Genomic DNA, 27,753 nt, shown 5'->3' with positions numbered 1-27,753 from the left:
CTTTGTCAGCTGGGACAACTAAATTATATGTTGATAAAAAGAAGAGGTTCTGAATGTCTCTGATACCTTAGTGGCAAGAAACACAAGGCTTCTAATTACCTGATCTGGTGCTGTCTGAACTTTGTAATATTTTTTCAAGATAACTAAGGAGTTTTTCACTTACAGAACTCTACTCTTAAGTTAAAAAATCAAAAGTCAAGAGCTGTAATCCCTGAGTGTGGAAACACAACTGCATGCAAAAAGCTGCAGCATAAACATGGGAAACAGCTATGCAGAGATGGTAACTAGCCGTTGGAAATTTGTATATACTTGACTGAGACATGGGAGTGTGGTCTCCCAAAGGCTGAGCTATCACTTCTTCCATCAATACTAAAAGAGCAGGTTCAGAAACAAAGAGATCCCTAGAAGACAAAGGCTCAGATGAATCATTCAGTCATTGTGTGAAATATAATTACTCTAGTCTTGTGATAGTTAACATTCATGGAAGCATATTCTACAAATCCAGCTTCTACCTCCCAAAAAAATCAAACTTAGCTTCCTTCTGATAATTTAGAAAATCAGCAGCCTATTGATATTACGTTCAGATCAAGCTGGCATAGGGACAGAGATTCTCATTAAAAATAGAGCCAGTGCAATGGTCCCCCAGCCCAGCACTCTGCTCCCAGCTGGGACAAAAGGAGAGGCTGTCCAGGGAGATTGACAGCCCTGGTCTCTTCCCTCTCTCTGTTCCACTTGCATTTCCTCAGCATTCATCTCTACTGGATTGGGATTCTAGACTGTACATCCCACCTATTCCCTTTAGCAGCAATTTATGGATCTGTTGTCTGGGAATTTGTCCAGTCCCGTTTTGGGCCTGCTGATACTGTCTGTTTCTGCAGCTTCCTGACATTCCCTACCTAATTTAATGTAGCATCTTTCATCTATTCTAAACTCGTCTCCTGGTTTCAGTGAGTGCTCCCTGCTCTTCTGTGTCAAGGGATCCGGCTACTAACAATCTGCATTCACCTCAGCCATCCTGATTTTGTAAACCTAGTCCTTAGCCATCAAAAAAATAACAAAGGATTGCAACACACGGTTGCTAAGCTCACTTCCATCCCTGTTGCCCGCTGATCTGTCCAGAGTGGTTTTCTGCCTGCAGCTCTCTGGTTGTTACCAAACTCAGATGGGAAAAAAATGACAGCAAAGCAAACGGAGTGCAACTTCCTTCCAGCACTGTGTTCCCCATGCAGCTGCTCATCAGCGATGCAGTGGGTCCATTTTGTGGTTAAGAGTTGGATGCTGAAGCTCCATCATTCTTTTGGGATCTGCAGTTCCCTGCCCAGCAGGGGGCTGCAAAGCAGCAAGCAGGATTTTGGGGAGGGTAGGCTGGCAGCACTGGCGGGGGTGTCAGGGGCATCTTCCAAAGTGGCTTTAATTAATGAGCACATGTGCAGCGAGGAGAGTTACAGCATCCCACTCAAATTGTTGACTTGGAGCCGCTTCTGGAGACAGCCGTATTCTGCTCATTAGGAAAGAGCTTTTTTGCAATGCCCTTGGATTGGATGGCTCTTGGATTGCACCACGAGATCAAGTCCCCGTACGGGCTGCCTGCCTTTCGGCTGCCAGCTCCAAGAGGGTTGTTTTTCTTGTCTCCTCATTCTCAAGGAGTGCTCAGCCAGATGGCCTGTTTTCGAATGCACTGTGCGTTGGTTGGATGTGTGTTTGGAGAGTCTGCCAGCTTCACGAGAAGGAAGAAAGAGCAAAAGAAAGGGAAAAAAGCACCATTTGGTATCTATCTCTGGGACCCAGCCAGAGTTGAGGCTCTGTTTGAAGAAGGGGGGAGTCTTAAGAGAGAAACTCTAGACAAAATTGAAAGCTGGAAAAACTTTCAAGCTTGACAGACTGGGAGACTGGAGTTCTATACAACTCCCATCCACTACCTGGCTCACCCAGAAGCATGTAGCAGCATCCCTCAAGTAAGAGCAACGCCAAATATCTTTCCTACTGCCCTCCCAGTGTACCTCACACTGGGCCGAGATGTGCAGAGGCAACATAGCCAAGGCTGGGTATGTCCACTGAGCTGGGTAATGCTGCTTGTGCCTTCTGGGATTTTGCTCTTAGTTTAGCAAAACTGAAATTACAGCACACAGCCAAGCTATGTCAGCCCAGGCAGCGTAGCTGAAATGGAGTAGCACAAAATAGACACCAGTGGGACTCAGCTCTCCAAGAAAGTAGCCATAATTTTACTACAGGGCAATGCCATTTTCTTGCACCCCCTGATGTTAGCTTCACAGTACTATCTTCTATTGATTTGAGGCTGCAAATAAATACGGGCCAAGACAGAGCAACAGCTTTTTTCCACCACTTACTGGCAAACAATTTAAACCTGACAAGAAAAGTCTGTTGGTGAAGGGGAGGGGAAAGCTTTAATGTTTGGGTGGATTGAGTTTGGCTTTTTTTTGCTTAACTAGCTGTCCTGTTGTGGTAACAATGCATTGTTCCAAGCAGCAGGAGGAGGTCTTGTTAATCTGAGCTGGAGAAAGCCATGTTTGTAACCATCCCCTCTGGCTGACATGTTCCTGTCTTACAAGCAAATTTGTCTGCTCGCTTGCTGAAATCATGACACAAAGAAGGCAGTTGCAGGAGTGTGTGTATCTGTGTGTGTGTGGCAACTGCAAACCCCATGTCTCTGTTGATTGCATCAAATTATTTTCACTGAAATGATCAGAATTTGCTAGCCATCAGGGCAATGTCTCCATGGCAACACAAGCTGGGCTGTGGGTAGCAGATACTTCGGATAGTGAGGGCAAAGAGGCTGTTCTCACTCCTCCTACTTCTGGCCACAACTTAGACAAAACCTTCCAGTAGATACAGTGTGCCATCAACACCTGTAGCTTCCCATGAGGTACACCAAGTTCACTTGACAGCAGTAGCTGGGACAGAATTTGTATTCCCCTGTGTGTAGAGAGCAGGGCCCTCCCCAGAACAAGAAGACTTCATCAGCTGTTTGCAAAGTAGTGCCTAGTGGTGCAGACCCAGTCCTGGAAGGGATGGAGGATCAGCCAGTTCAAGAGAGTGACCACATTGTGCAAATACAATAAGTATGGAAACTCTATATAGAAGAATAAGTAGGAAACCTTACAAAATCGTCTCCTCTTTCCCAAAAGGCCCAATTTTGGTAAATAACCCTGGCATAAAAAACATACCGCAGTATATACATTCACAGTTCATATTGTTACAAGAGATCTGACTCTCTGTCTGCAAGAAAACAAGATGAGAGACTCCAACAGTAAGTTCAGCCATTCTCTCCAGGGCTTTAAAGGTTTCATGAAACCTGTCAGATGACTGCCTGACTGCCACCAGGTGCTGTGTTACAGAACTGATAAAGGAAAGATTTCTGTCTTTAATTGCACAGAAAATTTGGGGGCCTGGGAGCCAATGGATGGCCTTAGGCTAGCTACCACACCTCCTGGCAAATGGAAATAGCTCTTACTGAGACATTCATGAGAGTACTGTTAGGGGGAAGTAGCCACACATTTACAAAGGCCCTTGGTGTGCTTTGGGTGGAGGATAAGCTAGAAGCAACATCCAGCCACCTGCTTGCCCAAGCTGCACTGTGCCATATGTCAGTACCAACCACTGCGTTTTTCACGTACAGTAACTTTCAGGTACTTCATTTCATGACTGTAGTGCTGCTTGACTACTGGGTTATCTCTAGCACGCTGCCCAACATGAGTCTTCAGACATAAGCCGAAAGGCCAGTCTGAAACAAAAAACTTCCTCAAAGTTCTCTTGCTCAGTGTCATGGCATACCTATCATTGTTCAAGGAGGGAAAGCTGGATGCATTACCTAAACATGGGACTCTGGAGATCTGTATAGTGTAAAGAGGAGGGAGGCTTGTCTTCTAACACTTCTGGCTGCTCTGCCACCAGCCTTTGTGTATAATTGTAGTGAATCAGAGTCAGTACCTTGGTGAGAGATCTCTGACAGAGGAGGGTCAAGAGATTCAGACAGTCTCCATTCTCTGAGTTGTGACAGTTCAGAGTGTACCTCAGCAGGACATGGGTGTCGTGTTGTCCATTACAAATGACAGCCCTGAGTGTGAACCAGAGCTGAGGAGAACTCACAGAGATAATATGGAGGATGGCTCCAAATTTGCAGTAGAACAGATCCTTCAGGCACCATGTTCCTCAAGTGTCACATGGCTTTGAGAAAGAATGAGCTCTTTCTCTACCAAAAAAAAAAAAAAAAAAAAGGTCAACCTCCCAATTCCTGCATGCTTGGCCTTACTTTGCATCCCCAGAAGCAATCACAGCACATTCCTGACTTCATCAGAAAAATAACATTACTAGCAAGAAGTATAGACAATGAAGAACACATTGGGCCTCAATTTCACAACTGCAGGGGAAAACAACTGTGTGGGCTCTCCAAACTACAGGAGATGGCACAAGAGGCATGGGACAGAGCAGGACATCAGCAGCAAAGATGTGACAGTTGGAGCTGGAGATCTGGTTTAAGTTTAAAGCCTGGATATACACAGAGTGGATGGTGCCTGGGATCTATACTGCTTATGTTGATAAGCCTACACAAGCTGGGAGTGTTGCCAATCCTGTTCTATTGGAGCGTCTTGCTCACATCCATTCTCAAAGCCCATGAGCTTCCCATGATTTTGTTGGTGGTCCATATCTCCTGCAGACCATATGTTTGATATTTACTGGGGAAAGCAGAGGTTAAAAAGATTAGCATTCTTTTGAAGTTAGAGATGGAAAATCTTCTGAGAATGACATAACTACAAGTAGCTCTGTCAAGTCAAATGCAGTGGTCCTGTTTGACTCATGACTCAGTGGGATGTTAAGGACAAAGACACTTGCTTTAAAAATCCTGGTCAGAAGTAAAATGGAAAACAACACATGTTCAAGAAATTGTACTTCAAGATACAAATTCACTTCATTATCATACTGACTGACTTTTAGATTATGAGCACCCCGTGGTTCAGAAGTCTGTTTTCAAAAAGTACATGCAAAGAAACACACACACACGGAGGTAAATACAATACACGAATTGTTATTCAAGCCATGGTTTCTTGGAAGGCATTGTACTTCAACAAGGCTGGACTCTATCACAGTTTCCAAGTTAGAACATTGTGATCAAATGGGTAAAAAACTGATTTCAGTGGTCAGACTCAGAGAGTTCTATGTGAGATTTATCCACTTAAAGCGCAGACACAACTGACATGTTAGTCGACTGGCCAGTCTCCACAGACAGAAACTATTCAACAGTGACAGTAAATAGTTTGCAAAAACATTTGTTTACATAAAGGAATTCATTGAAAATTTTAGACTAACAAATAGCTGAGCAAAAGTCTGCTCAGAAGAAGAAATGCAGTTTTATTGAATTCATTACTCAGTTGCACATCAGTTTGTCTTAATATTCAGGCACCAATTAGTAGATTGAAAGCTCTATTCTCCCTCACTGAGAGCTGTGTCGTCTGCACGTGAAAAAGAATGCCCAATACCAAAGGCAGTTAGAAATATTTCTTTATTGCTATAGCGTCTTTCAACTGATTGCTTCACCGATGTTAATTAATCAAGCCTACAAACACTCATGTCAGGCAGTTTGACATCATCACTCCTTTTTACAGATGGGAGAAACTGAGATATAACATTCACTCAGGGTCAGTCAAGGAATTGGGGCAGAATCAGAAATAAAACCTCAGAGTCCTGGCTCAGTCTCCTCTTATAATCTCTAGACAAAACTGCTTCCCTGTAAAATTCCATCAAGGCTATTCATAGAATAATTAAAGCAAATTTATTTCTTCACTCGTTAACAATGAAATCTGACAGGTTTTATACTCAGGATGCTGGGGCTCAGTTAGAGGACCAAAATTCTTCTCCATGAGAGGAGGCCTGGAATGTCAGTCTTTAGGTGGCTTAATAGGGGCATGGTTCCAGCTGCCAGGTACTTGAATTCCTTGTCCAAAACGCTGTGGCAAAGCTTTAGGAAAGAACTGAAACATACATGACAAAAGGGATCTACCACAAATGTTAGGGAGGGATTCAAAGAAATTGCAGCTGTATTTGTAATGATAATGCTTTTCCCTCGGTGGCACTTAAAAACTATGAAAGAACACTTACCTGCCTCAGTGTTAGGTTGGTTTCTCTTTTCCTTTGGTTTCATTTGCCTATGAGCCACACAGGCAGTGTATTTCAAGTTAGTGAGCTGAAAAGGCTTTGAGACACAGGAAGTTTCATGGCAGGATTTCAGACGTGCTTCTCAATTCTACCTTCTCCAATTCTATGAGATTCAGAGCACACAAAGTTCCTAAAGGATTATGGCTCACCAGTGTTGACTTGTACTACTTTGGGATGTGTAGGAAGATAATGAATCATGGACTTCTCTACGTTCTCTACCCAGGGCGAAGAGCTCAAGAGCTCACCTTCCTCTCTGTCATCACGCCTAGGGTCACTTTAATTGCCAAGAAACTGAGACAGTAAGAGCTCCAGAAGTACTGAGCACACAGTATTTTGAAACTAATGATTATGAAGTTTGCTTAGCACCCTAATCACAGGCCACTATGACTGAAACTGGCATATCCTAAATGAGTGGACACATTTAAAAATGTGCCCTATCTTCTCAGCATTACACGAATCAGGCTCTGGCAGGGAAGGGGTAGACTCAAGATATCCACATTAAAAAGTATTGTACTATAAAAGACTATTCTCATATGACTTTGGGGGAAATTCTGAATGCCCTTTGTCTTCAGCTTTTGGCTGTATGAAAGCTTTCTGCAGAACTGAGGTCTTTATCATAAGTCCAGAGACCAGAAGAGATGAGATAAGGACCATCTTTTACAATAAATCCTTCGGGAGCGTAGAACCTCATCTTCCCTTGTTCTTCAGTGCCATCTGCCCCATATCTACCAAGTCTCCAAGCTCAGGTCAAGTAGGTGGCATGTTTGAATTGACTTTGAGCATCTTGGAAATACTTTGCTATTTGTAGTCTCTTCCCTCAAATTTTTTTTTGCTACATGTAGTTAACAAATTGCCTCTTCTTTGGCCCCAGATACCTGATATGGTCATTTCCTTTCCCTCTTGGGCATGTTTAGCATCCAGGACAGTCTGTGCATGACCTCCTGCAGCAAGGCATACTGATGCAAAACAATAGCAGGAAGGCTCATTGTCTTAACATTTAGAGCCAAATCACCTAGGTTCTGCCAACCCCACTGCCCTTGGTCTAGCACTGTCTTTGTGACTTATGAGCAGAAGTTCACACACATCTTTTCCTGCAGAGATGATGAGGTTGCACACTCCTAGCCAAGTTCTTGGGAATGGAGGGAACAGCGAAGAAGAGGGAAAGCAACAGGAGAGCACTTGTGTCTGTCATAGCAAAAAGAACTGAGGAATAAAGGAGACAGTCATTGGCTTTGTCTCGAGATCAAAGCTTGGAGGTGGCTGTGGTTTTCTGAATTTAGTTGAAAAGTTGCAGAAAAAGGCTATTTCACCATACTGATGGCACTGAGAACTGCTTCCAAAGATCCAAACTGCAGAAAAAGAGTAATGCTCTAGGATACAAGCTTTCTCATCATCCTGATATTCCCCTGGTGGGATGGGGGGAGAGGCTGATGGGATTTGAGTGTCATGTAGCTGAGAAGAGAGATTGGGCTGTATTGGCTCTATGGCTTCAGAGGGACAAAGAGCAAATACAACCACAACTTCCTATCTAGTTGAGGTAGGGTCAGGGGAGGCTGCAGGATAGGGAAGGAGCTATTTCACACCAAGTTGTGTGTTCAGTGGAAACACATGATGGGAAGAAAGGAGAGTTCAGCTGAAGCCTAGAACATGAAATCGAACAAGTGGCTTTCTAACTAATAGCTAAAGTGGAAGTTCCACAGACTGTTTCACTGCAGCAAGCTACAGTAAAATATTGTAGACAAAGAGAAAGGAATTAATCTGGCTTTATACTCAGCTGAACTAAAATTTGTGCAATTGTAGAGACACAGCTTTCTTGTGGACATGTAGCTCTCTCAATTGTAAATAAGAATAACTGAGGAGATTCTCAATGAGAAAAGCCTTCTCTGTGGTGTGATTTCTTTTGCCCAGAAGTCACATCAGCCTTCTGTTTGTTCACAAATACCCCACTGTGTCAGCCGTTTACCATGGAGCCCGGTAAGTAAAATAAATCTCTGGGATTGATAGGTTAAGAAGCACTAGGTAGAGTTACTAGCATTAGCTGAAGCAACTATTTATGAAGCTTATTGAGGTGATAAACATGTCCTTGTTTTGAGAGTTCCGCAGTTCAGGAGTACAGTTGGTGTATAAAATATGTCTCTCTCAGAATGTCTTGCACACCTAAGGAATCTGGCAATCTGAAGGAAACAAGAAGGGCTGAGCTGTTTCTTTTAATCTCCCTTTCCATCCTGAGACACGGGAACATTTTTACATGTTAAATGTTGGTATTTCACTGTGGCTTCAGCTAGTATTGATGGCAGATGGCATATTGGCTTGTCCAGGAGAAGGACTAACAACACATTAAACTGTTTTCTACAGCCAGTGGAGGTGTAGGAAAAGAGACCTCCATAGCTGTTCATGTTAATAACTCACAAACAATTTAACCAACCAATAGGAAGGTTAGTGTAAATTCATCAGGCAAATATTATTCAACCATCTGAAGAACGGCTTGACTAATGAAAAGGTTATTTGTGAATAATTCCAGAAGGATGATAACACATTGAAAAAAGTACAGAGAAGAGATACTGGACTGATTAAAATGTGCCTTGCAGTGAAAGACTCCAGGATCTCAATCTGCTTAAACAAAGATCAGGTGAAGGGCTAACTCGACTGCAATCTCTGTATGCCTATATAAAAACAGAGTTTTGCTAATGGAGAGCTCTTTATACTGGCAGACAAATAAATAAATATGCTAGGAAACTGAAAGTAGATAAATCTTGACTAGGAAAAAAAAAAAAAAGGCTTGTGGATTTCTGCATTTGACAACATTTCTTAAAGAAAGAAAGAAAAAAAAAAAAAAATCCCTGGAAGTTTTTTCTGTGTTTCCAAGAAAAAGCAATTCAGTGTGATCTTGCAGTTTACGGTATGTAGTTGCTCAAACTAATGATGATCCTGGCTTCTTCTTGCTTTGTAATCTCTGAACCAGCTAGCAAGTTACTTGAAACAGATAGCAGAAGGTAGCAGCAGGCTGAACATCATGATACAACATTCATTGATGTTATTTAGCAAGAGCTATTATATTTGTAATGACTGAGGGGAAAGAGGAAGACTGGAATCAGGGCACCTGAGGCCCGCTGAGATCAATGGAGAGACTCCCAGTGACAACATCACCCTGTACAAATCACTGAGAATTAGGTCTACAAGATAGACCTTCACTCCCTTTGTTCTTAAACAAGCCAAATCCTCTTTGCACATACCTTTTCCCTTGCCCTGCCTATTTTCTTTGCCTTCCATCAATGAAGGGAACTTAGTACTATCTCAGGAAGGGCTTGTGACTCAGAAATGATTGAATAGTCCTTTAGGATCCTCATCTGTGAGATTAGGTCTCTGTTTGCATGATCCCACTCACTTATTCTCTTATACAAAATGGGGGGAGGCATTTGCATCCTCATTTCTGGCAACAGCAGATTTCTATTGCGATTTCTATTGCGATAGCAACTTTAAAAATAGATTTTGACAGAGAATTTAAAAAATAAAAATGGCTCAACTTTAAAGGCTATAACAGGGATTATACAAGGCTGTTTGATCTGGTAATTCACAAGGAAATGAAAAGTTCCCTCAGTCACGACTGTGCTGAATAGAGTCACTGCATGAAAAAATCCCAGCTCCATGTAACTAAAAAAATGCCACACTTCTTGTGGCCAAATGCAAAGCCACTCTTGGGGTCATGAGATAATATCGTATGGTTTTGGTCTGATTTCTTTTAAACGTGGAGGTTTTCATATCAGTGAACAAATTACTTCAGCAAATCAGTTCAGCCTCCACCCCATCAGCAGATTTCACATCTCAAATCATAACAAAACTGCTGGAAGGGAAACAGGCCCACTGCCCAGCTGCCTTTCTTTGCATATCTACTTGAAACCAATCTTGCAGAAAGCTCTTAGCCTCTAGATTCTACACTAGTTGGAGCTGAAATAAATATGAATGAACAATGGCTGGGATGCTCAAGAACTGATAGTCAGTTGGCAATGTGGTAATGTGGTTGTACTGAAAGAGATGAGAGGGTCTGGTGAAGACAGAAGCTTGTGTGTGTGGATTCCTTTGACAGTGGGTTTCCTTTGCTGAAGAATAATAATTAAAGCTTTCTTTTCAAAGATTTCCAACTTTTCTTATCTATGGGAAGATAGAAGCGTCTTTATCTTCAAGCTGTCAAGAGGTGCAGAGAAAATAAACTGAGACCACTCAGAACGACTGCTTAATGTAGAACATTTAACAAGAAGACCTAAATGGTCCTGAACCAACCTATAGCTAATGGAAAGAGATACGATTTCATCTGCTCTCTGGAGTGGCACATACCCCCATAGATGACTATAATAGTTGATAAGACTCCAAGCATCTGAAGGCAGATGGCATGAGGTTTGACCTTCTTTAAGCTGAAAATCCCTCCATGAAAGTCAGCATTCAAAACTCACTGAAATCAATGGGAAATCTCTCATGATTGCCAATGAACTTAAAAGAAAGCCATACATCTGAAAAGCCTGGATGTAGTGGTTATCATTTTGATTTGGGAATTTTAGTCTGGATTTTCAAGCAGTTGAGCTGCTGGAACCAAGTCACTGCCAGGACTTTTTCATTAATTCCTGACTGGGAATGGGGGTCCTCCTTTTCCATGGGAGAGTCAGTCTATGGGGAAGCAGTATCATCCAAATGACAACTCTGAGCCAAGCATGAGAGTCAATCAGTGATTCCAAAGTTGCCAGAGACTTGGATGCAATGTATCCCTTGCATAAGCAGTGGAAGATAGTCTGTGTAAGTGTTCCACTGCCTAGAATTTCTGTATAGCCTCAGATCTACTGGAAAATTAACAGTTTTGATCAAGAACCTCAGCTAATCTTACTAGATTTCTGCCAATCAGTCAGTGAGTTACAGGCTGCTTCCAGAGGACAGAAAACTTAACAGGAAGCAATGACAAGGAACAGAGCAGGGAGGGGAGCTACTTGATCCTCTCTGCTAAACTGAGGTTGCAGCAGGGTTATGGAGGATTACACACTCTGCCATCCAAGACTAAATCACTGATTGCAAACTGTTCCCTTTCTTATGCAAAAAATAAGAATAAATGATATGGCCTTTGCCTATTGGTGTATTTCATACTGTTTGACCTTTTTGCAAAGCAGTTCTAGGATTGAGACAACGAAGCCAAGAATGGCAACTGGCAGATTTACTTCAAAAGGTTGAATGAAAAATTACATCTGACTGAATGAACCTGGGATGCCTACAGCAATTCAGTCTCTCTAAACCTTGGGATTGTATTGAAAGGGGTACAGCTGCATGTGGTGTGAACATAGAAGCCCATATTAATCCCCCATTTCTAAACTTACCTCTGACTCTCATGTTACCAAAGCCCTTGCATACATCATTTACTCCTTCTACCTCACTGCCACTCTTTGCAGAGCAGACAGTAGTCATTTCAGTGCTCACTATGGAGTGGGTCACCTTCCATCCTAGTTCCACGTGCTAGTGGAAGGGTACTGGCCACACAGCCTTGGCCTCACGAAGGACTGCTGACACAATCACTTCCACTCACAGCTGAGCACATTTGACCAAGGGACCACACAGCTCCTTATAAGCTGAACTCATTGCTGCTGTGCCTCAGCATTTCCACACAGAGCCAACAGCAACACCTCTGAGAATTATTTGGCAGTAAAGTTAGGGTGGAATTCAGTGACGTTTCAGGGATGTGCACCCTGGAGGATCACTCGGGCTCTTACAGTAAGTCTCTCACAGCCCACGAAGTCAGTGATATCAAACTGGAACAGTCTGCCCAGAGTGGTTGTGGAGTTATCTTCTCCGGAGATATTAAAAACCCTCCTGGATGCTTTCCTGTGTAGCCTACCCTCAGGAACCTGCTCTAGCAGGGAGGTTGGAGTAGATGATCTGCAGAGGTCCCTTCCAACCTCTATGACTCTGTGATTCTGTGAAATACTAACACACTTAATGGGAAGAGGGGAGCAAATGGCAGGGAGACATAAATAGCAATTTTTTAACTCTCTCAATGAAGGAGAGTTTCAACAACTTTCTCCGACAGTCTATTCTCATTTCATTCCTGAGAGGGACCACACAGAGCCCAAACCAGGAGAGCGCCACCCCATGCAATCAATGCAGCTGGAGATATAAGATATCACTGTGGCTGAAGAATGGACCAGGATTCTTGTCAAGGATAGTCACTGGGCTCGGTGTTCTCTGAAGATAATACAGTGCTGGATTCTGATTTCACATAAAAAAATGAAAGAAACCACCAAAAAAACTTCAACAGGAGGTATTTTCCATAGGCAGAACTAAAACAAACAAACAAACATGGAAATTCTCTTTTCTTGGATGAAACTCTATAACCCAGGATTTCTATGTAAATAAGATGATTTTTTTTTTTAAGACAGTGCAAAATGTTTATTCTTTTCCTTATCTTTCCTTTCTTCCTGTCCACTTTTCTCCTTTGCCCTCACAGAAAAGAGGGCAAAAGGAAAGCTGACAATAAAGCCTGCATCCTCCAGGTTCCTGAAGTGAGTACAATCCTCTTAGTAGGAAATTTTTTGAACAAAGGGCTGTGAGCAGCTCCACATCTTGTTGTGTTGAACTCTCTCCCTCTGTAGTTCTGGTGTTCTTCAGGGAAATACTTTTGCCCCTCAAGTGCCTCAATTATTAATCCAAGTATATAATCAGAGCTGAATAGAGCCACTCTGTGAAGCATGACTGTTTTCTTATCATGTGACTAGGAATATTCACAGAGAATATAGAGAAGGCATGACCTTCATGTCCCTGAATAGATCCGGTCCTGATTCTGCTCACTAAAGGTGAATTGATCAGCACGAGACCTTCACCGTGACAGGTGAGTTCTTACAGAAGGTTTTTATTCCCCTGCTTTCCCTTTTTATTTCATGAAAAATACATCAGTTATAAAATGTCTGGAATAGATTCCGAGCTACATATGGAAGTGGATTGCTTGCCAGTGCCGGATGCTACCGTAACATGTACGTCACCATGCCTTTCTCAGTTGGTGATTAGTAGTTTGCAAAGTTTGGGTGAGCATGGAGTGATTTTACCAGACATGAGTGAGATGCTCTGTAAAAGCAGTCGTATGGTGTTTGAGGTTTGTCTTTCTATCTGGCTCTACATTCAAATACACCTCCTCCCAAGCTGTTGTTTCCTACTCTGCACATAAAACTTCCATCCACTTAGCTTGAATTTTGGTTTTTGCTAGGAAGGGCCTTACAGATATGAGATGTGATTGCCCAGGGAGGGCAGGCAGATAACCTCAGTTGTAGAGTTACATTTTTCAGTGTTAGCTTTCTGGGTTTGCCCTTTTAAGATATGACAGTTGTATATAAGTGGAAGTAATTTAGCCCTGGAGGGGTGAAATTCTTTTTTAAGCTCTTCATGTAATCTTAGTTTGTTATTGCAAAACGATCTCTAACCAGGAGCAACTGGGTCGAATCTGATGCTGAATTATAAATAACCAGAAATCCTGGGGCAGTCTTCTGCAGTGCTGGACTGGTTGCCAGATGCAATTGGTGTCAGATGTATGTCTAACTTGAATTTTGCCTGTATTTCACCTACAGGTATCACAGACAGGAGGGCAGCTGGAGAGGTGTTCTGCAGACTGTCCTGCAAGGGGAGGGTCACCTATACCAGGATATTGCTGTAGATGATCAGATGTGGTGGTACCCTACAAAACTAGTGGCTGTAAAAGTAGAAAGCAGAAAACAGCCTCTGACTAGAAGAGGTAAAAGACTGGAACTGGAAAGAGAGAAGTGCAATGATTGCCTCTGGCTGTTCAGCAGCTCGAAAACCCTGAGAATTGATTTAACTCTGCAGACACTTTAAATACAAACTTACTCCCTCTCCAGTAAATCCTTCTGTTTTACGGCTTGCATGAAGTGCTGAAACCATCTTTTTCATACCGGCATGAGGTCACTACAGACAGCTAAATACTGGAGTATGTGCACTGTTCAGTGGGAGCATCATGACTGCAAAATGATGCAAGAGAACTTTTATAGCAGGGAAGTGGTGAGATCTGTTCAGTTATCCTGAGCTAGATCATCAGAAGCTAGTGAAAGGCAGGACTGGGAATACCAACCCACCTGTCCTTTCCCACTCCATCTGGAGTATGGACTGGGTTGTATGAGGGTACAGAATGTGTGGACAGGTCAGGTGCTATGGACCCGATCTTCATCATATATACATGCATATCTCGTATCAATCATCATGGTTACAAAGAGCACTTTTTCCTGTAAAGGTAAAGTTGGAGCCTATGTTGTAAGAGTTGGTGGAAAAAAAGGAAGTTGCAATGTTTTTCTGGTTCCTTTGGGTAGGGCAACTTCTGATGAAAACATATGATTCAGCCTAGTTTTGTTTTGTGGGGAGCTGAAGCAGATTTTATCTATCTAGCAATGTGGAGAAATATCTTGTTCTTTGTTAGGAAAGGAATATTTCCAGCCAGATAGCTTGAGCTACCTTTAAATTATTTGATTGAGTAGTTTAGCAGCATCAAAAAGTTTATTATGGGCAAAAGGTGACAAATCAAACAAAATCAACAAATTCCTTAAACAGGCCACCTAGGAGTAATTCTTTTGTGCTAATCTTATTGACCAAATGGAATGTCTCTCCTGTGCAGGAGGCTTTGTCTTCATAGCTGAGTATGTTAGAGGACAAGGCCAGGTGGCTAGTGTGTATGAAACAGAGAGAGGGAAGACGATCATTTTCCAGAGACTGTGCAAAGGTCACTTTGGTCACAAAGAGCATACTCTTTGTGCATCATCAAGATTTTTTAATTGAATATCTTTAGGTAAAATGAGTCTAGAAGGACTACAGCAGATGAAGAAAGTTTAGGGAACCAGCTAGAGATGGTTATGTGTCTATGGGTTCAAACAGATTTCTACATGGGCCTTGCACCTCATTTCTAGCACTCATTCCTCTTTTTTTTTTTAAAGTATTAATCTCAGGTCTAGCTCAAACCTAATCTAAAGACAGAAGTGAATGGAACACTATCATGCTTCTTTTTTCTGCTATGCCATCAGATGTAAGTGACTGACTGATTTCAGTGGCACAAGCATAGGAAAAGGAGTGATGATGCATTCGGTGCTTGCAGCAATGCAGCCCCAAGGCCTTCTCAGTCCAAGGGTCTTACACCAAGCAGCCATCAAATGACACGACACTGCAAATGTATGTCCCTCTCCTCCTTCCCACCCCTCCACCCCATACGAAAAAATTCATCGGTATTCCTACTCCAAATTACCCAGAGGTGCAGTGTTACCAGATATGGACGGACAGACATCATGTAGCCAGGTATAGCTCAGAAGCAGTTCACTAAAGAGCCAGCTGGGATAAGGGAGGGAACTGCTGTGGGTGTATTGTTCCAGTCCCATCATTTCCCAAAACACTGAATGAAATAATAACTTGTTTATAATGATGCATGACATCACAGAAATGCTACACAGCAGAACCTGAGAAACAGCTTTGAACCCTATGACCTTCTTTCAAGTGAGGAAGTCTCGAGGGAGGCACTCAGGAAGCCCTATCCTTCTTCTAGTTCTCCAGAAGAAAATAACTTTTTTCCAGAACTAAAAAATAGGTGGACCACTTCCACTCGCCACATTTGAACGTGGTGGATTTCTTTTCCCAGAGAGCTGACTGTTCTAGCTTAAAGCTTTAGAAACCTCTCTTGCCACAAAGTGATAGGAGTTAGACACCAATCAAACAGATTTTTGGCACAAAAGGCACTTGTCCAGGCACCTGTCCAGGCATTTGAACTTCTCCTACAATAAGCTACAGGAGGAAAAGAATCCATCAGTGTCACACACCTTCACATTGCATACTTATTTTCTCCATTCACCTTTACATATCCTGCTTAAAAGCAACCGACTCACAGCTGTGCTTTTGATACACTCTTTGCCACAATACCACAGCACAAATTCCTTTATGCTAAATTGCAACCAATCCCATTGCAATCTGATGATGCCCTAGGTATGCTACCTATTTGAATTTCATGTGTTTCTAAGCAATAGGAAGTGTTTACTAACTAGTTACATCTTCTGTTTTCCTATTTTACAAGGTACAAAAGCAATCTGAAGTCGAGAAGGAAAAAAAAAGCCAAAACAAATGAGAAGCTCTACTTTAGAGATGTAAGGCAGTGTACCTTTTACCCCATCTTCCCCCTTGGCAGCCTCTTCTTCCAAAGACAGGAATAAAGTCTCCAGCATCAATGTGGATGGCATGTCTGCGGGACTAAAAAGTCTCAGGACTGGGCCCTGCTGCTGACTTAAGCTGCTCTGCATACAAAACACCATGCCTGGAAGTTAAAAGCCTTGCTCTGCTGGCCCAAAAAGGGAGGATTTTTTAGAGGCTTGCTAAAAACAACCTTCGATCAGCTGTACAAACGTAGACAATGTTGTCTTTAGTGTCCCAGATGGTCCCAGTTGTTGGCATAAGCAATGACAATGACATTCATTTCTTTGCGTGAGACTTACCACACATAACCAGTATGAGACCAATTTTTCAGCTGCCTGCTGATGAGAAGCGAAATGCACTCAGAGAAAAGCTGTTCTTGAGGCCCTTAGGACCCCAAATCCTGTGGTAAAAGTCACAGTAGGGAGGATTAGCCATATGATCACTTCTGGTTACTATCTAATTTTATCTGTGTATCACTGATATCAAACGTCATTCTTTATATCATGACAACCTTTCAACAAATAGGACTAAAAATAAAAAGCAAGAGCTTGGAGTTGGCACAAACTGTGCGACATGGACTCTAATTTGTATAGCAGGAACTATAATCACTCTGAGACGTGCCCAAGCCCTCGGGCATCCCACGGGATTTCAGTCACTTGTTTACAAGGTGTTTTGATTTGCAGCTGTTTGGCTACTGTGGCATTTCAAGAGGGGGCGGTTTGGAAGGATGTTGTTACTCTGGAGGTCGGGATTGGGAAATGGGTATTGAAAAATCACACAAGAAAACAGGCGAGTGCCGTCTTTGTTCTTCCCCCTTCACATGTGAATGACGTCAGTGGTGGAGAAAGGAGCTCCAGGAACAGATTCAGAGATCAGTGCACTGCTGAGAATAAGCAGGGAACAGGTACAACCCTGAAAACGGAGCCGTGCCCTGACCTACCGCATACCAGCGCCCCATATCTCACTTGGGGGGACTGAGCTCTCAGGGTAAGAAGGAGATACGCAAGCCTGTTGGTTTCCTGGCTTTTCAGTTTGCGAGTTTGCCAGCAAATACTGTGATACTATGACACAGACACCTCGAAGAACTGGGCTAAAAGCCATAGCCAGCTCACTTCAAACCAGCCACAAACAGGCCAGCAGCTGAAATGGATTTGGTCACTGGCTTAAAGTGATTTAGCAATCAGACAGATCTTTCCACCGTTCCTGCTCTCCTGATCCGGACAGTTCCTCTTTCAGAGCTGCATTAAGCTAATGCCCACTTTCTTCTGGGCCCTCTTAGGATAATGGATTCACATATGCAGAAAGAATGTAAAAATCCATTTGTTGTCTGGAATGAGTGATTTGCCTGATTTGCCTGTGTTTGTTTAGCAGCACGGACGGCAAGATGCCTGCTAAGTTGTAACTAGCTGAGGAAAAGAAAGCAAGGAGGAGAAAATAGCTTGGCTGTTTTACAACTATGTTCGCCGAGCTGTGCGCATTTTTTGGCTTAGTTAGCTGTTTGCCTGTTTTTTGTGGGTAACCAGGAAGGACTGGTGGAGCTTTTCCCAGGCTCTACAGTGTTATTCTTGTTTCCAGCATTTGGTTTTTACATGTGTTAGTTGACGGTAACTCATATAAAAATACAGTACTGATATAGGACATTTACTTTGCAAACATTCAGCCTGCTGCCCCTCTCAGCTCTGCTCTGACGTTTTCCTGTGATGACTTACTTGAAGTGCCATGCACACACGAGAAGCATCACTCCTGCTGGCCCTGGATATCAGTCCTTGCCTGTCCTATGTGTGACAGCAACCTGACTACACTTTCTTGGCAAGAGCAGCAGCCTCTTCAGCTCCTGGTAGTAACAGAGGATTTGCCCTAGAATGTGAAGCATAAAAATGGAAAAGAAAATCAGTTAGCCTATAACACATCCGATTGCTGTTCTAGCTAGGAAAAAAAAAAGAAAGAAAAAAAAAGATGCTGTGTTTGATTCTGAGTGACACTGATCGGTTTGGCACCAGCAGCTTCTCCACTGGAGACACGAGTCTTTTGCTCTTTAAGCAAGTGTCAAAATGATCTAGGCTGGCATTACAGATCATCACACTTCTTGCTTTCTGTAGGCAAAGTTGAAGGAAAGATTTGCATTTTCCTTGCACATGCCATCAAAGATCCTCACATACATGACTTAACCCAGCCCACACAGGAAATCTATAACAGAGCTGGGGTCAGAAATCCTCTCTCCTTTCCTCCAGCCAGCACATCTCTTCCCCAGGGTTTGTAAAGACTACTGCCATCAGGGATGTGCTACACTGTCACCCTCTCCCATACGTACCCAGCTTAGGCTCCCATAGCTATGGGAAACTCTGCAGAAGCGGCTGCTAGAAAGGATTTTGGAGATTGCTGAAGTCTATTCTAATCCACGGTGCCTATATTTATGCAGCCCTTGTCACAGCAGAGCAGGGAAAATGTCACTGGAACAGTTTTATTTTTGCCAGCAGGCAAGAGGTTTAGAGAGAGGCGGTGCAACCTCTATTTGATGATATGTTTGTACAAATGTTTAACTTGCTATTTCTCTTAAAAATCATCTTTAATGTTGGTTTACATTCCTGGCAGTGAAGTCAGGAAGTTGGCAATTCTGCTGCACTTCAGTCTGTGCTGCCACTGAGGTACTCACAAGGAGCAGTGCCTCACAGGGCTCACGTTTTACCATCGAACGTCTGCAAGTTCTCACTCTGATATTCACGGGCAGACGATGCGCCTACTCCATTTGTATTTGGAAGGCCAAACAGTAAGGATCGAAATGTCGCATCATTAAGAGGTGCATGTGGAACTGCTCGATTGGAAGCAATGGATGTGGGTGACGCTGCTTTCCTTGCCATGCCATCCCACCCCATGGGCTGAGCCGCTTGTTCTCCTGCCACACAGCGTCAAGTTCACCACACGCCATCGTACCTTCCACGCCGTTTTCCACCTGAGCACGTCAGGCTGACATTTTTACCGCCCTGCTCATTGCTGCGTGTCCGAGGACTCGAATGCTCTGTGAGCAGCCTGAGTGGCGGGAAGGGGAAGAGCGGCCAGCCCCGCGCGCTCCGCAGCAGGGAACGACTCCTTTATCTGCAGCTCATCCTCTCGCCGCTCAGAAGGACGCGACCACCCTCTTCGCTACCCCTCCAGCCACCCCGCCCGGCGCTTTCGTGCAGCGTCGCTCCGGTGCCCACGGGGCAGCCCCCACCCGCCGGGCCACTCTCGCATCGCCACGCGCCCGCCCCGCGGGGCACGCAACGACCGCGCCCTCTCCCGCGGCCCGGAAGCACTTCCGCCATCCCGGCCGGAAGTGGCGGGGGCGGGGCTCGGCGGCGGCCGTGCGGCGGCGGCGTTATGTTCCTCACAGCGGCAGCTCGTGAGTGGCGTGGCGCGGCGCGGGGCGGGGAGCAGCGGAGGGTGAGGGCCGGGCCCCGGCACCGGCAAAGCGTGAGCTCGGGTCCGAGCACGGGCTGTCAGCGTTGTGACCTTCCCTTCGGGGCCGGGCCCGAGCCGCTCAGCCGGCCCCGCGGCGGGACTGCGGCTCCCAGCGGGCCGTTGTGCCGCCCGCTCCCGGCGTGCTCCGCGCGGCCGCCTGCCGGGCCGAGTTGGAGGCGCGAGGCCGGGCGGGCCGTCAGGCGGAAGGCCGTAAGGCTGCCGTTACACGCACGTGGCGGTAGTACGGTGGTGAAAGAGAGCGGGCAGCTGGAAATAGGCAACTCGTTTTACTCCTGTGACAGTAAATGTCTTGGCACGCTCTCTCTGGGGCTATCAGGGCAGCAGACTGTACAGCTCTGATCTCTGTGTGTTGCATTTAAAGGAAATGAGTTTAAATGATATTTGTTTTCTTTTTCTTCCCCCCACTTCTTCGTGCTGCAAAATAACAGTGGCCAAGAGCAAATCTAAGTAAGTGACGATTTATTTACCATCCAGTATTTCCTGCTACTGCTTTCTATCAAGCGACTTAGCAAAATATTGCACCCATCTAGAATCTTGTAATGCATGTGAGTGAATTGCAGACCCTGAGTCTAGTTGTGCCCTTTCTGCCCCTTCAGCATGTGTGCCTTTCTCACAGGTGAGTAGAGAGTGCTGTAAAAAAAGCCACTTAGGTTGCAAAATTGCAGCAGAGGTAGGTTTTTTTCTATGGGCCGTCACTGAGCTGAGCATCCAGGGTGCTCTGCGCAGGGAATCCTTACCTCCATGCCTTATGCTTTATGGAGAAGCTATAAATCACCACACAGCCTTCCTCTTCTTGACCTTTCACACTCTTTCAGCTGAGGACAAGCTGAAGTGCAGCGCAGATCTTCGTGTTTGTATGCTAGATTCATGGCAGTACTCTGAGCCTTTTCCAGGCTGGATGCAGAAGGTTTCCCCACTGTACTGAATTCGTATATTGGCTTGTGAGCAGTGGACAGGCAGTTAACGCTGTGGGCAGCCTGGTCTAGTAGTTGGTGACCCTGCACACGGCAGGGGGGTTGAAACTAGATGATCACTGCGGTCCTTTTTAACCCAGCCATTCTATGATTTGCTCTGTAGTTCAGCTGAGGGGAGATGTTAGTGCGTTCTGGGAGAGCATTAACTGCAGCCTTTGGCCTGTACCCAAAGCTGATGGGTTAAAGGGGAAGGAATATATACTTTTCTGCACGCTGCTGGTTTATACTGTAGGTGTAAGGAGACAGGAGCATAGGGAGAAAATGACTTGCATCCGAAATGCTGCTTACCAGGAATTTAGCTCAACAAACCGAGGGTTTAAAGTGAACCAGTTTGTAGCAATACATTCTTGCCTTATTCTCTGAAACTGCGTTCTGTGCAAGTATTCAGTATTGCACAGCCTGAAAAACTATAATACGTTAAATTTCTTTTTTTTTTTTTTAAAGGATCAACCCCAAAAAGAGCCACTTGCTATGTTCAGAGAGATCCTTCCATTACAGAATTTCTGTGCAATTGTCCATCTTTGAAACTAGGGATTTCTAAATATGCATGTGATAGGAAAGACTGCAGTTTGACACCTTTCTACGTAGAAATGATCACAGCAAAGCAGACTGTTTTCTTGAGATGAAAAATAATATCAGTAGTGTAGTGATTTGTTTGCCCCATTCTTTGTGTGGTTTTGCAGACACATAAGGAACATATTGTCTCCTTACAGTACTTGTACATCCATGCTCCCTATTTTTATCTCCACATCCTGGTGGCATTCCGCTGTTCTTTTCTGCCTGTGCTCCTGGTCACATCTCTTCTTTGGGCAGTAAGTCTTATGAAGTGAGGTGTATTGTTCAGAAAGGACTTGGCCTCAAATATGTGGTGCAAAAGAGTTTCAACACGTGGTCATCCTGATACCACTGATTCCTCCAGAAAGGGGAAACTGCACACAGGCTTTGAGGAAGTAGGTAAGGAAGAAGGGAAGGAGGCTGTGTGGTTACTGGGGCTACGCATCATAGCTTTGGTGGTTTGCAGGAGTGGGCATTCACTGGGGATAGTCCCTAGGTGATGCTCGGTGAGTTGATGTGAGGGAATCCACTGTTCTTCTGTTTATTTTTAAATCCCAGTAAATTAAATTGCAAACGTGGAAAGGGATAGCTGAGGAGAGGTCAGTGGTCAGAGCTGCACAAGTGAGGAAGGATGGGTGTCTCTTCAGAGTTAATTTTGACAAAACATTTGGTACTGGAAGCTGAAAGATCCAGGAAAGTGAACTGAGTTCCCGTGCACAGAGCTGTGTTCATCCCTTTACTGCAGTGGAAGATGAAGACATAATTTGCAGATCGGTTAAAGGCTTTGGCCTTCCTTTTGAAATGCAGATGATGCCCTCCAGTTTTGTGGAAGTCTTGGAAGGCTGTCAGGGTGAGGGCCTGGGGCTACTTTCTCAGTCCCCTCTGCCCTGCTGCCAGGGGCTGCCAGCCCACTCCATGCACACGGAGTCTTTCTGTAGGGAAAAGGGCTCCTGGTGGCTGGGCTGATGTCAAGTCCTCTCCTTGGGAGAGAGATGGAGGGTGCCAGGGGGCTCTGCTTCTCCTTTTTGTGTGCCTCTTGTTCCATTCTATCTCCTCGGTTCCTCTCTGCATGTGGAAGTGATAGTTTGAGGTATGGTGTTATCCACAATTTGTCATCATCCTTCCTTTCTTGCCATTATCATTTAAGATGCAGTGACTCAACTGTATGTTTATTTTTTTCTTTCTTTCTTTTCTGTTTTTTTTCCTCTTCTTTGCCCTCACCCCTTACCCTGTTTGATGGAAGAGCTACTTCACTCTCATCAGAATTACTCAGGAGTTCTATAGTTAAACTTGACGGTAGAATTTCAGGTTTGTAGGGTAGTGGGTTTTTTTTTCTGTTACAAAAAGGTTAGCATGTGGTTTTAAAGCTCCCATCTAAAATATCCATGAAGTTGGAATGAAATATCTTAATGTGCCAGATTGCTTATACAAAGAGTTTTGTTATGACAGTGCCGTGAGAGACGTGGGGGGACCGTTGCTGTGTGCTATGTATTGACATAGAGATACCTCCTGTGACTTCAGATACATCTTGGTGAGGATGAAAAGTGCTGCAGAGACTGGCTACTGTTTCAATGTCAGGAGACTCCGATTGCAGGAGAAGCTGGTCCTGCTGAGATACGATCCCATTGGTAAGCATCTGGGGTAGCAGCCTGCTTTGTATTAACAGCTCTGGCTGTCTGGGGTGAAAGGTTTGACTGTAGCAGGATTTTTCCAATCTAAGCAGAATGTGTCATAACACGTTTGATGTTCACATGACTGTACAGTTGCTGTTCTTTGCGACATTCCAGTGGGAAGTAAACGTTATTCTCATTTTACAGATTGTGGCACTGAAACAAAGTCATGACTTGTCCAGCACATCAGAGTCTTTGACAGCCATGCCAAAAAAAAGTGACACAGGAGTTCTTTCATTCTGTTTCTTTGTGTGGTTTGCTAGACAGTTACCTCTAACATGCAGCATGCTTCAATAGAAATGTTCTGTTCAGCTGCCCTGGGTACTCCAGACAATAAAGTGGCCATCACATCCAAAATAGACTTTTTCTTTTAAAGAGATAAGCACAAGTTCTTCCTCAAATGATACCACTCTCCAGATGACGATTTGTGGATTCTTTTATGTTGCTCTGGTCCTTGTAGTTTCTCCCAGTTTAAGAAGCTGATTTGGCAGGGCTTAGAATGTTCCCAAGAAGCCTTTTACTCACCAGGTTTTTGAAAGGTGACAGAGCTCGAGCTTCTAGGGGAGCAAGCAGCAAGCAGCTAGTGTTAAAATGATTAATTTGGGTAAATTCAGAAAGTAAACCAGACAGGGCTAGAAATGGCATGGGAAAGTTGATGCAAAAAAGTATTGATTCAAGTCTGGAATAAACAATGTATTGAGCTTTTCTAAGTAAATGACGTAATTATGGCTGGTAGTTATGTGGTTCAGGCTTATTTTTTTTTACATAATTTTACATTTTTGTTGGATGATGAGCCTTGTTATGCCCAGATCTAACAGTCCAGGAGCTTAATGGCAAGTGAGAGAAAGTAAGGGGGAAGCAGTATGCACTCATCCAAGTACCTGTGCTGATGGAGGTTGTGGCTTTCCTGAATTTCATACCCAAGGAGGATAAGAGATTGCAGGGGCTATTCCTTGAATAAGAAAACTTCAAGTTAGCATTCTTTTTCCTACTTCTGAACATCGTGCAAAATGAACCTCCAGAAACTTTGCAACTTGCAGAACTGTGGGAAGATTGGAGAGCTCAGGCAAAGTAGTGCTTGTTTTGCAGAACGTGTAGTACGTTGCTGAAGGAAGAAATTGGAAGTAATTAAGAAAAAAAGCTCTGCTCTTTGTAGTCTGTAGTAGAGCACAAGTGAGAAATTGATGTGAGAAAGTGCTTGCATGTGTGAAGGGAAGCAAATTGGAGTCTAGATAGCAACTCACATCAGGAATATGTTAGGAAGCATTTTCACTTGGCATGCATTATCACCTTATGTTTTGTTCTTCTCAGGAACCTGGGACCTCCACAGAACGAAGCTTTTAGTGAAGTAGTGGTGGTAGTGCCCAAGTTTCACTACCTCATAAGTGCAACAACAGAATGTGTTACTAAGTTGGAGTATTTCTTAAAGCGAAACTTTTAGGCGGAAGAAGTGATTCTGTTACTGGGTGGATTGTCCTTGCGTTGCTTTCAAAGGCATGAATATAATGAAGTGTAATCAGAACAGTGGTGCTTTTCAAATGGCGTTGTAGAGCTTTGTTTGGATTCTCTTTTAGTCGTGCATCCACTGTGCTTAATGTGTAGCTGAGCTGACTTTGCTAAGGTCCACATCAGGTGTTGGAGGCAGGCTCCCATTCGCTTGTCAGTCGATGTGTGAGCATGACTAAATGCTGCTTGTCAGCTGTAGTTATTTGGGCTCTGAAGCTCGAGTAGTAGAAAGCAGTAAAGAACCTATTTTTGTCCCTACATCAAACAGCTGTGACTCAGAATAGTCACACAGAGCAGCTGCTGAATGTTTTCAGCCGCTTAAATCCCAATACTTATTTTCACAGAGGTAAAACGGACCTCTTGGGAGCTAAAAATGACTTGCAGTAAAGCAAAAGCACTACTAAACCTCATCAAGAGTTGATTAACAGCAGCACTGTGCCAGTCACAGTTCATTTAAGCAGGGAAGCCGGCCAGGAGAAAGGGATGTAGGCCTGGTGAGTTGGATCTTAACACTTCAGGGTTCTTAATAGATTCTTTTTTTCTCTGTAGCAAAACAACGTGTCCTCTTCACAGAGAAGAGAAAGATTCGCTCTCTCTAAACAATGAGTGGACTTGATTTATGCAGGAGGAGAGGATGGTTCGGGGGGAGGACAGGGTGAATGCTGATTCAGAAATCCTGCACCATGGGTTGAAAAGAGAGGAAATGAACTGGGATCACCGTCTCCTGTGATTTGAAGGCCATTGTGAAGAAAACAATGTAGAGAGAGAAAATTATTAATGTCTGAACATAGATCATCACAGTAACATTTATTTATCTTTTGAGTTATTTTTACAGTACTCAATTAAAAAAAAATAAATGGCAGATCCCATTGTCTTGTGTTTTCCATTGTGAAAGAGGCTCTAATCTTCAAAGGAACTATTGTTTTAAAAGGCAATAAAAATTAACATTTTCCACAGTGGGAATTCAATGGCAGGATTGCAAGTTTTTCTAACCTACCAGCCACAGATTGAACAGTAGTGACCACGAAGTGGTGGCATTCCTAGGAGGAGTAGCATTGCAGCAGCTCCTTCCTAGGTTAGGAAGCAGCAGTGGGCAGCAGGTGGGATAAGATGTGCTTTTGGATAAGCTGTGACCACGGCTAATTGGGCAGTATTATTCCAAGTCAGGTAAGTAGGCCAGGGCTTTAACTTTGGGTTTTTGTCATGAAGAAAATACATTATCACATCAGTCTTCTGGTTTGTTCTCTGACAGGTTTTGTTGGAGGGTTTTCTCCTTTAGCTGTCTCATGCAGGCTTTACAGCAGTTAGGCTACAGATGTGTATCAGAGGTGGGCTCAGTAGCATTGTCAGCTCCCTCCACCGTGAGTGACCCAATAAGTGCTGCAGCTCCCATCCAAGGCACGCAGGAAGGGGTGTCAGAGCTCAGTACCCAGAGCTGTGTGATGAGCTGCAGCTGGGGAGGAGATGACCCCTGGGCATTCAGTGAGCCGAGTGCTGATGAACACTGACTTCACTGCTTGCAACTGAGAACTGAAGTCACAATCTCAAAGCTTCATTTCCTGGCATCACATATCAGGAGGTCTGATTAAAATCAAGTCAAAATGTACCAGGAGCGCAGTACCCTCCTGATGCATTGCTGTGAACTTTGTATGCGTTCCATGTAGTATAGTAGGTTGAATGGGATGGCAGTAGCTCAAGGGTGATGTGTGGGGCTGGACAGACCTCCTGTGCTGTGTTCGAAAGATAACCATCCCAGCCCCATCTTTACTATTGCAGAACAGGAACTAATAGGATTTTTCAAATAAGCAAAGAGACTTTCCTGGTCTTTCCAGTCAGCGGAGGGGAACGTCTGTGCAGTCAGGAGAATAGTGCTGTCTGGGATAAGATAAAATCAGTACGCTGAGCTAGACAATATCAATTAGAAAAGGTCCTGAGGCAAGTCCTTCCTGTAAGGATATGAAGATTGTGTCCCTGATGCCTGGACACTCACTGATGCAATGTAGTTAGACTTCCTGACCATTTCCTCCATGGGCAGCTTGGGATAGTAAGCCAGGTAGAAGGCCAGTGCTCCCACGAAACTGTCTCCAGCTCCCTAGAATAAAACAATAAACAAGTTTAAGCGTGCTCGCACAGGGAAACAATTCACACACATTTACTGGAAAGACAACAGTTGTAGCACTGACTGAAGGAGTCAGGAAATCATACAAGAGTTGAGTTCGATTCACTTTTCTATGCATAGGAAATGCTGCAATTCTAAACTAATACCACACTCCAAACCCAACGTTTTTATCGAGGTATGTGCTATAATACGGTTTAAAGAAAAGAAAGGCAAGTGTACTACAGCTCAGCAAAAGTGCTGCTGTAAACACTGCTTTTGAAACTTCCTGTTGTTGGAATGTTGATTCTGATTTCTCAACCTGAATGTTTCATTAAAGCTATTTTTTTCTTATTTAACTTCTGTTCTTCATAAAGGGCAGTGGTAGAAGAGACAGAGAAAAGGAAAAAAAAAAAAAAAAGCCACGTGGCTTGTGGTGTCTGTAAATTTCCTAGCTGCAGAACGGTACAGTTTGATGCCTCCAGACTTTAGCTGTTTTTCATTAAGAAGCTCCCACTGGCAAAGGTCTGTGCTGTGTCTTATCATGCAAACCAATCTTATTCCTGGGGTGCGCTTTGCCACCTGTGCTGAGTCACCTTGGGCTCTGGCAGCTCTTCAGCTGCCTGTCCCCAGGCCTTTGTTGGGAGCTGCTGCTAGTTCTGCTCTGACCAACGGGGAATGACAACTGTTTGCCTCCTGAATCCTTTTTAACAATAATTCTTATTTTGTTCTGTAGCGTTTTGAACAACTGGCAAGATGAATCACTTTTAACTTCATTTGCACATGTCGTTGAGTGTCCCTCCCTCCTCCTGAAGCAACACCCTTCCATCCCCCAAAGGTGGCCTGATTTCAGAGGCCACATTGATAGCAGCTGTTGGTAGCATGAAGCTGCTCTCAGGTCTCTGCTTAAATCATACTATTATCTCAGCAAAGCACTGTACATGCTGGTGCTATCTTATTTGAGGACCAGCGTAAGGATTGTCTCCCCTGGGGGTTTGCTGCTGTAGTTCTAATAAACCCTTCTGAGGACACAGAGGGCTGCCAGAATCATGGAATGAGAGCAGAGGGCCTGGAAAAAGGCAGTTAAGATAGCTGAGCAAAACTTCTAACTGGAAATTAAGAGGTA

The 27,753-nt window shown here is 44.0% G+C and overlaps 2 protein-coding genes and 1 long non-coding RNA gene across 7 annotated transcripts in view; 1 reads left to right on the top strand and 2 right to left on the bottom strand.

Moving 5' to 3' along the window:
* Positions 1-19,528, bottom strand: part of LOC104909656 (uncharacterized) — a 45,091-nt gene extending 25,563 nt beyond the window's left edge. For 3 of the 4 annotated variants that reach the window (XR_014882037.1, XR_014882038.1, XR_014882039.1), the window contains exons 1-3: positions 19,300-19,528; positions 18,078-18,225; positions 16,668-16,768 (exon numbers count right to left, since the gene is read on the bottom strand). This is a non-coding gene — a long non-coding RNA (uncharacterized LOC104909656). The remainder of the gene's footprint in view (positions 1-16,667; positions 16,769-18,077; positions 18,226-19,299) is intronic. The other variant, XR_014882040.1, reaches the window with a different exon arrangement.
* Positions 19,529-19,638: 110 nt separating this feature from the next.
* MRPL33 (mitochondrial ribosomal protein L33) lies at positions 19,639-25,394 on the top strand. The gene is made up of 4 exons (XM_085219405.1): positions 19,639-19,747; positions 20,256-20,274; positions 22,878-22,984; positions 25,082-25,394. Exons 1-4 carry the CDS (start codon positions 19,726-19,728, stop codon positions 25,129-25,131), a joined length of 198 nt encoding a protein of 65 aa, XP_085075531.1. The 5' UTR covers positions 19,639-19,725; the 3' UTR covers positions 25,132-25,394.
* The window catches only part of RBKS (ribokinase), a 66,458-nt gene continuing 64,025 nt past the window's right edge, over positions 25,321-27,753 (bottom strand). For both annotated transcript variants that reach the window (XM_085219402.1, XM_085219403.1), the window contains one exon: positions 25,321-26,624. In XM_085219402.1, coding sequence (XP_085075528.1) covers positions 26,451-26,624 — 174 coding nt within the window. In that variant the 3' untranslated portion in view covers positions 25,321-26,450. The remainder of the gene's footprint in view (positions 26,625-27,753) is intronic.

The sequence above is a fragment of the Meleagris gallopavo genome, chromosome 2, assembly GCF_905368555.1.
Source record: "Meleagris gallopavo chromosome 2, MGAL_WU_HG_1.1, whole genome shotgun sequence".
Lineage (NCBI taxonomy): Eukaryota > Metazoa > Chordata > Aves > Galliformes > Phasianidae > Meleagris > Meleagris gallopavo.
Note: the sequence above shows the minus strand (reverse complement) of the source record. Positions and strands in the feature narration are given on the sequence as shown.

Coding starts and splice junctions, on each gene's coding strand:
- MRPL33 (XM_085219405.1), top strand. CDS start 19,726: ATGTTCCTCACAGCGGCAGCTC. Junction 22,985..25,081: donor GCTGAGATACGATCCCATTG/GTAAGCATCTGG, acceptor TTTTCTCTGTAG/CAAAACAACGTGTCCTCTTC.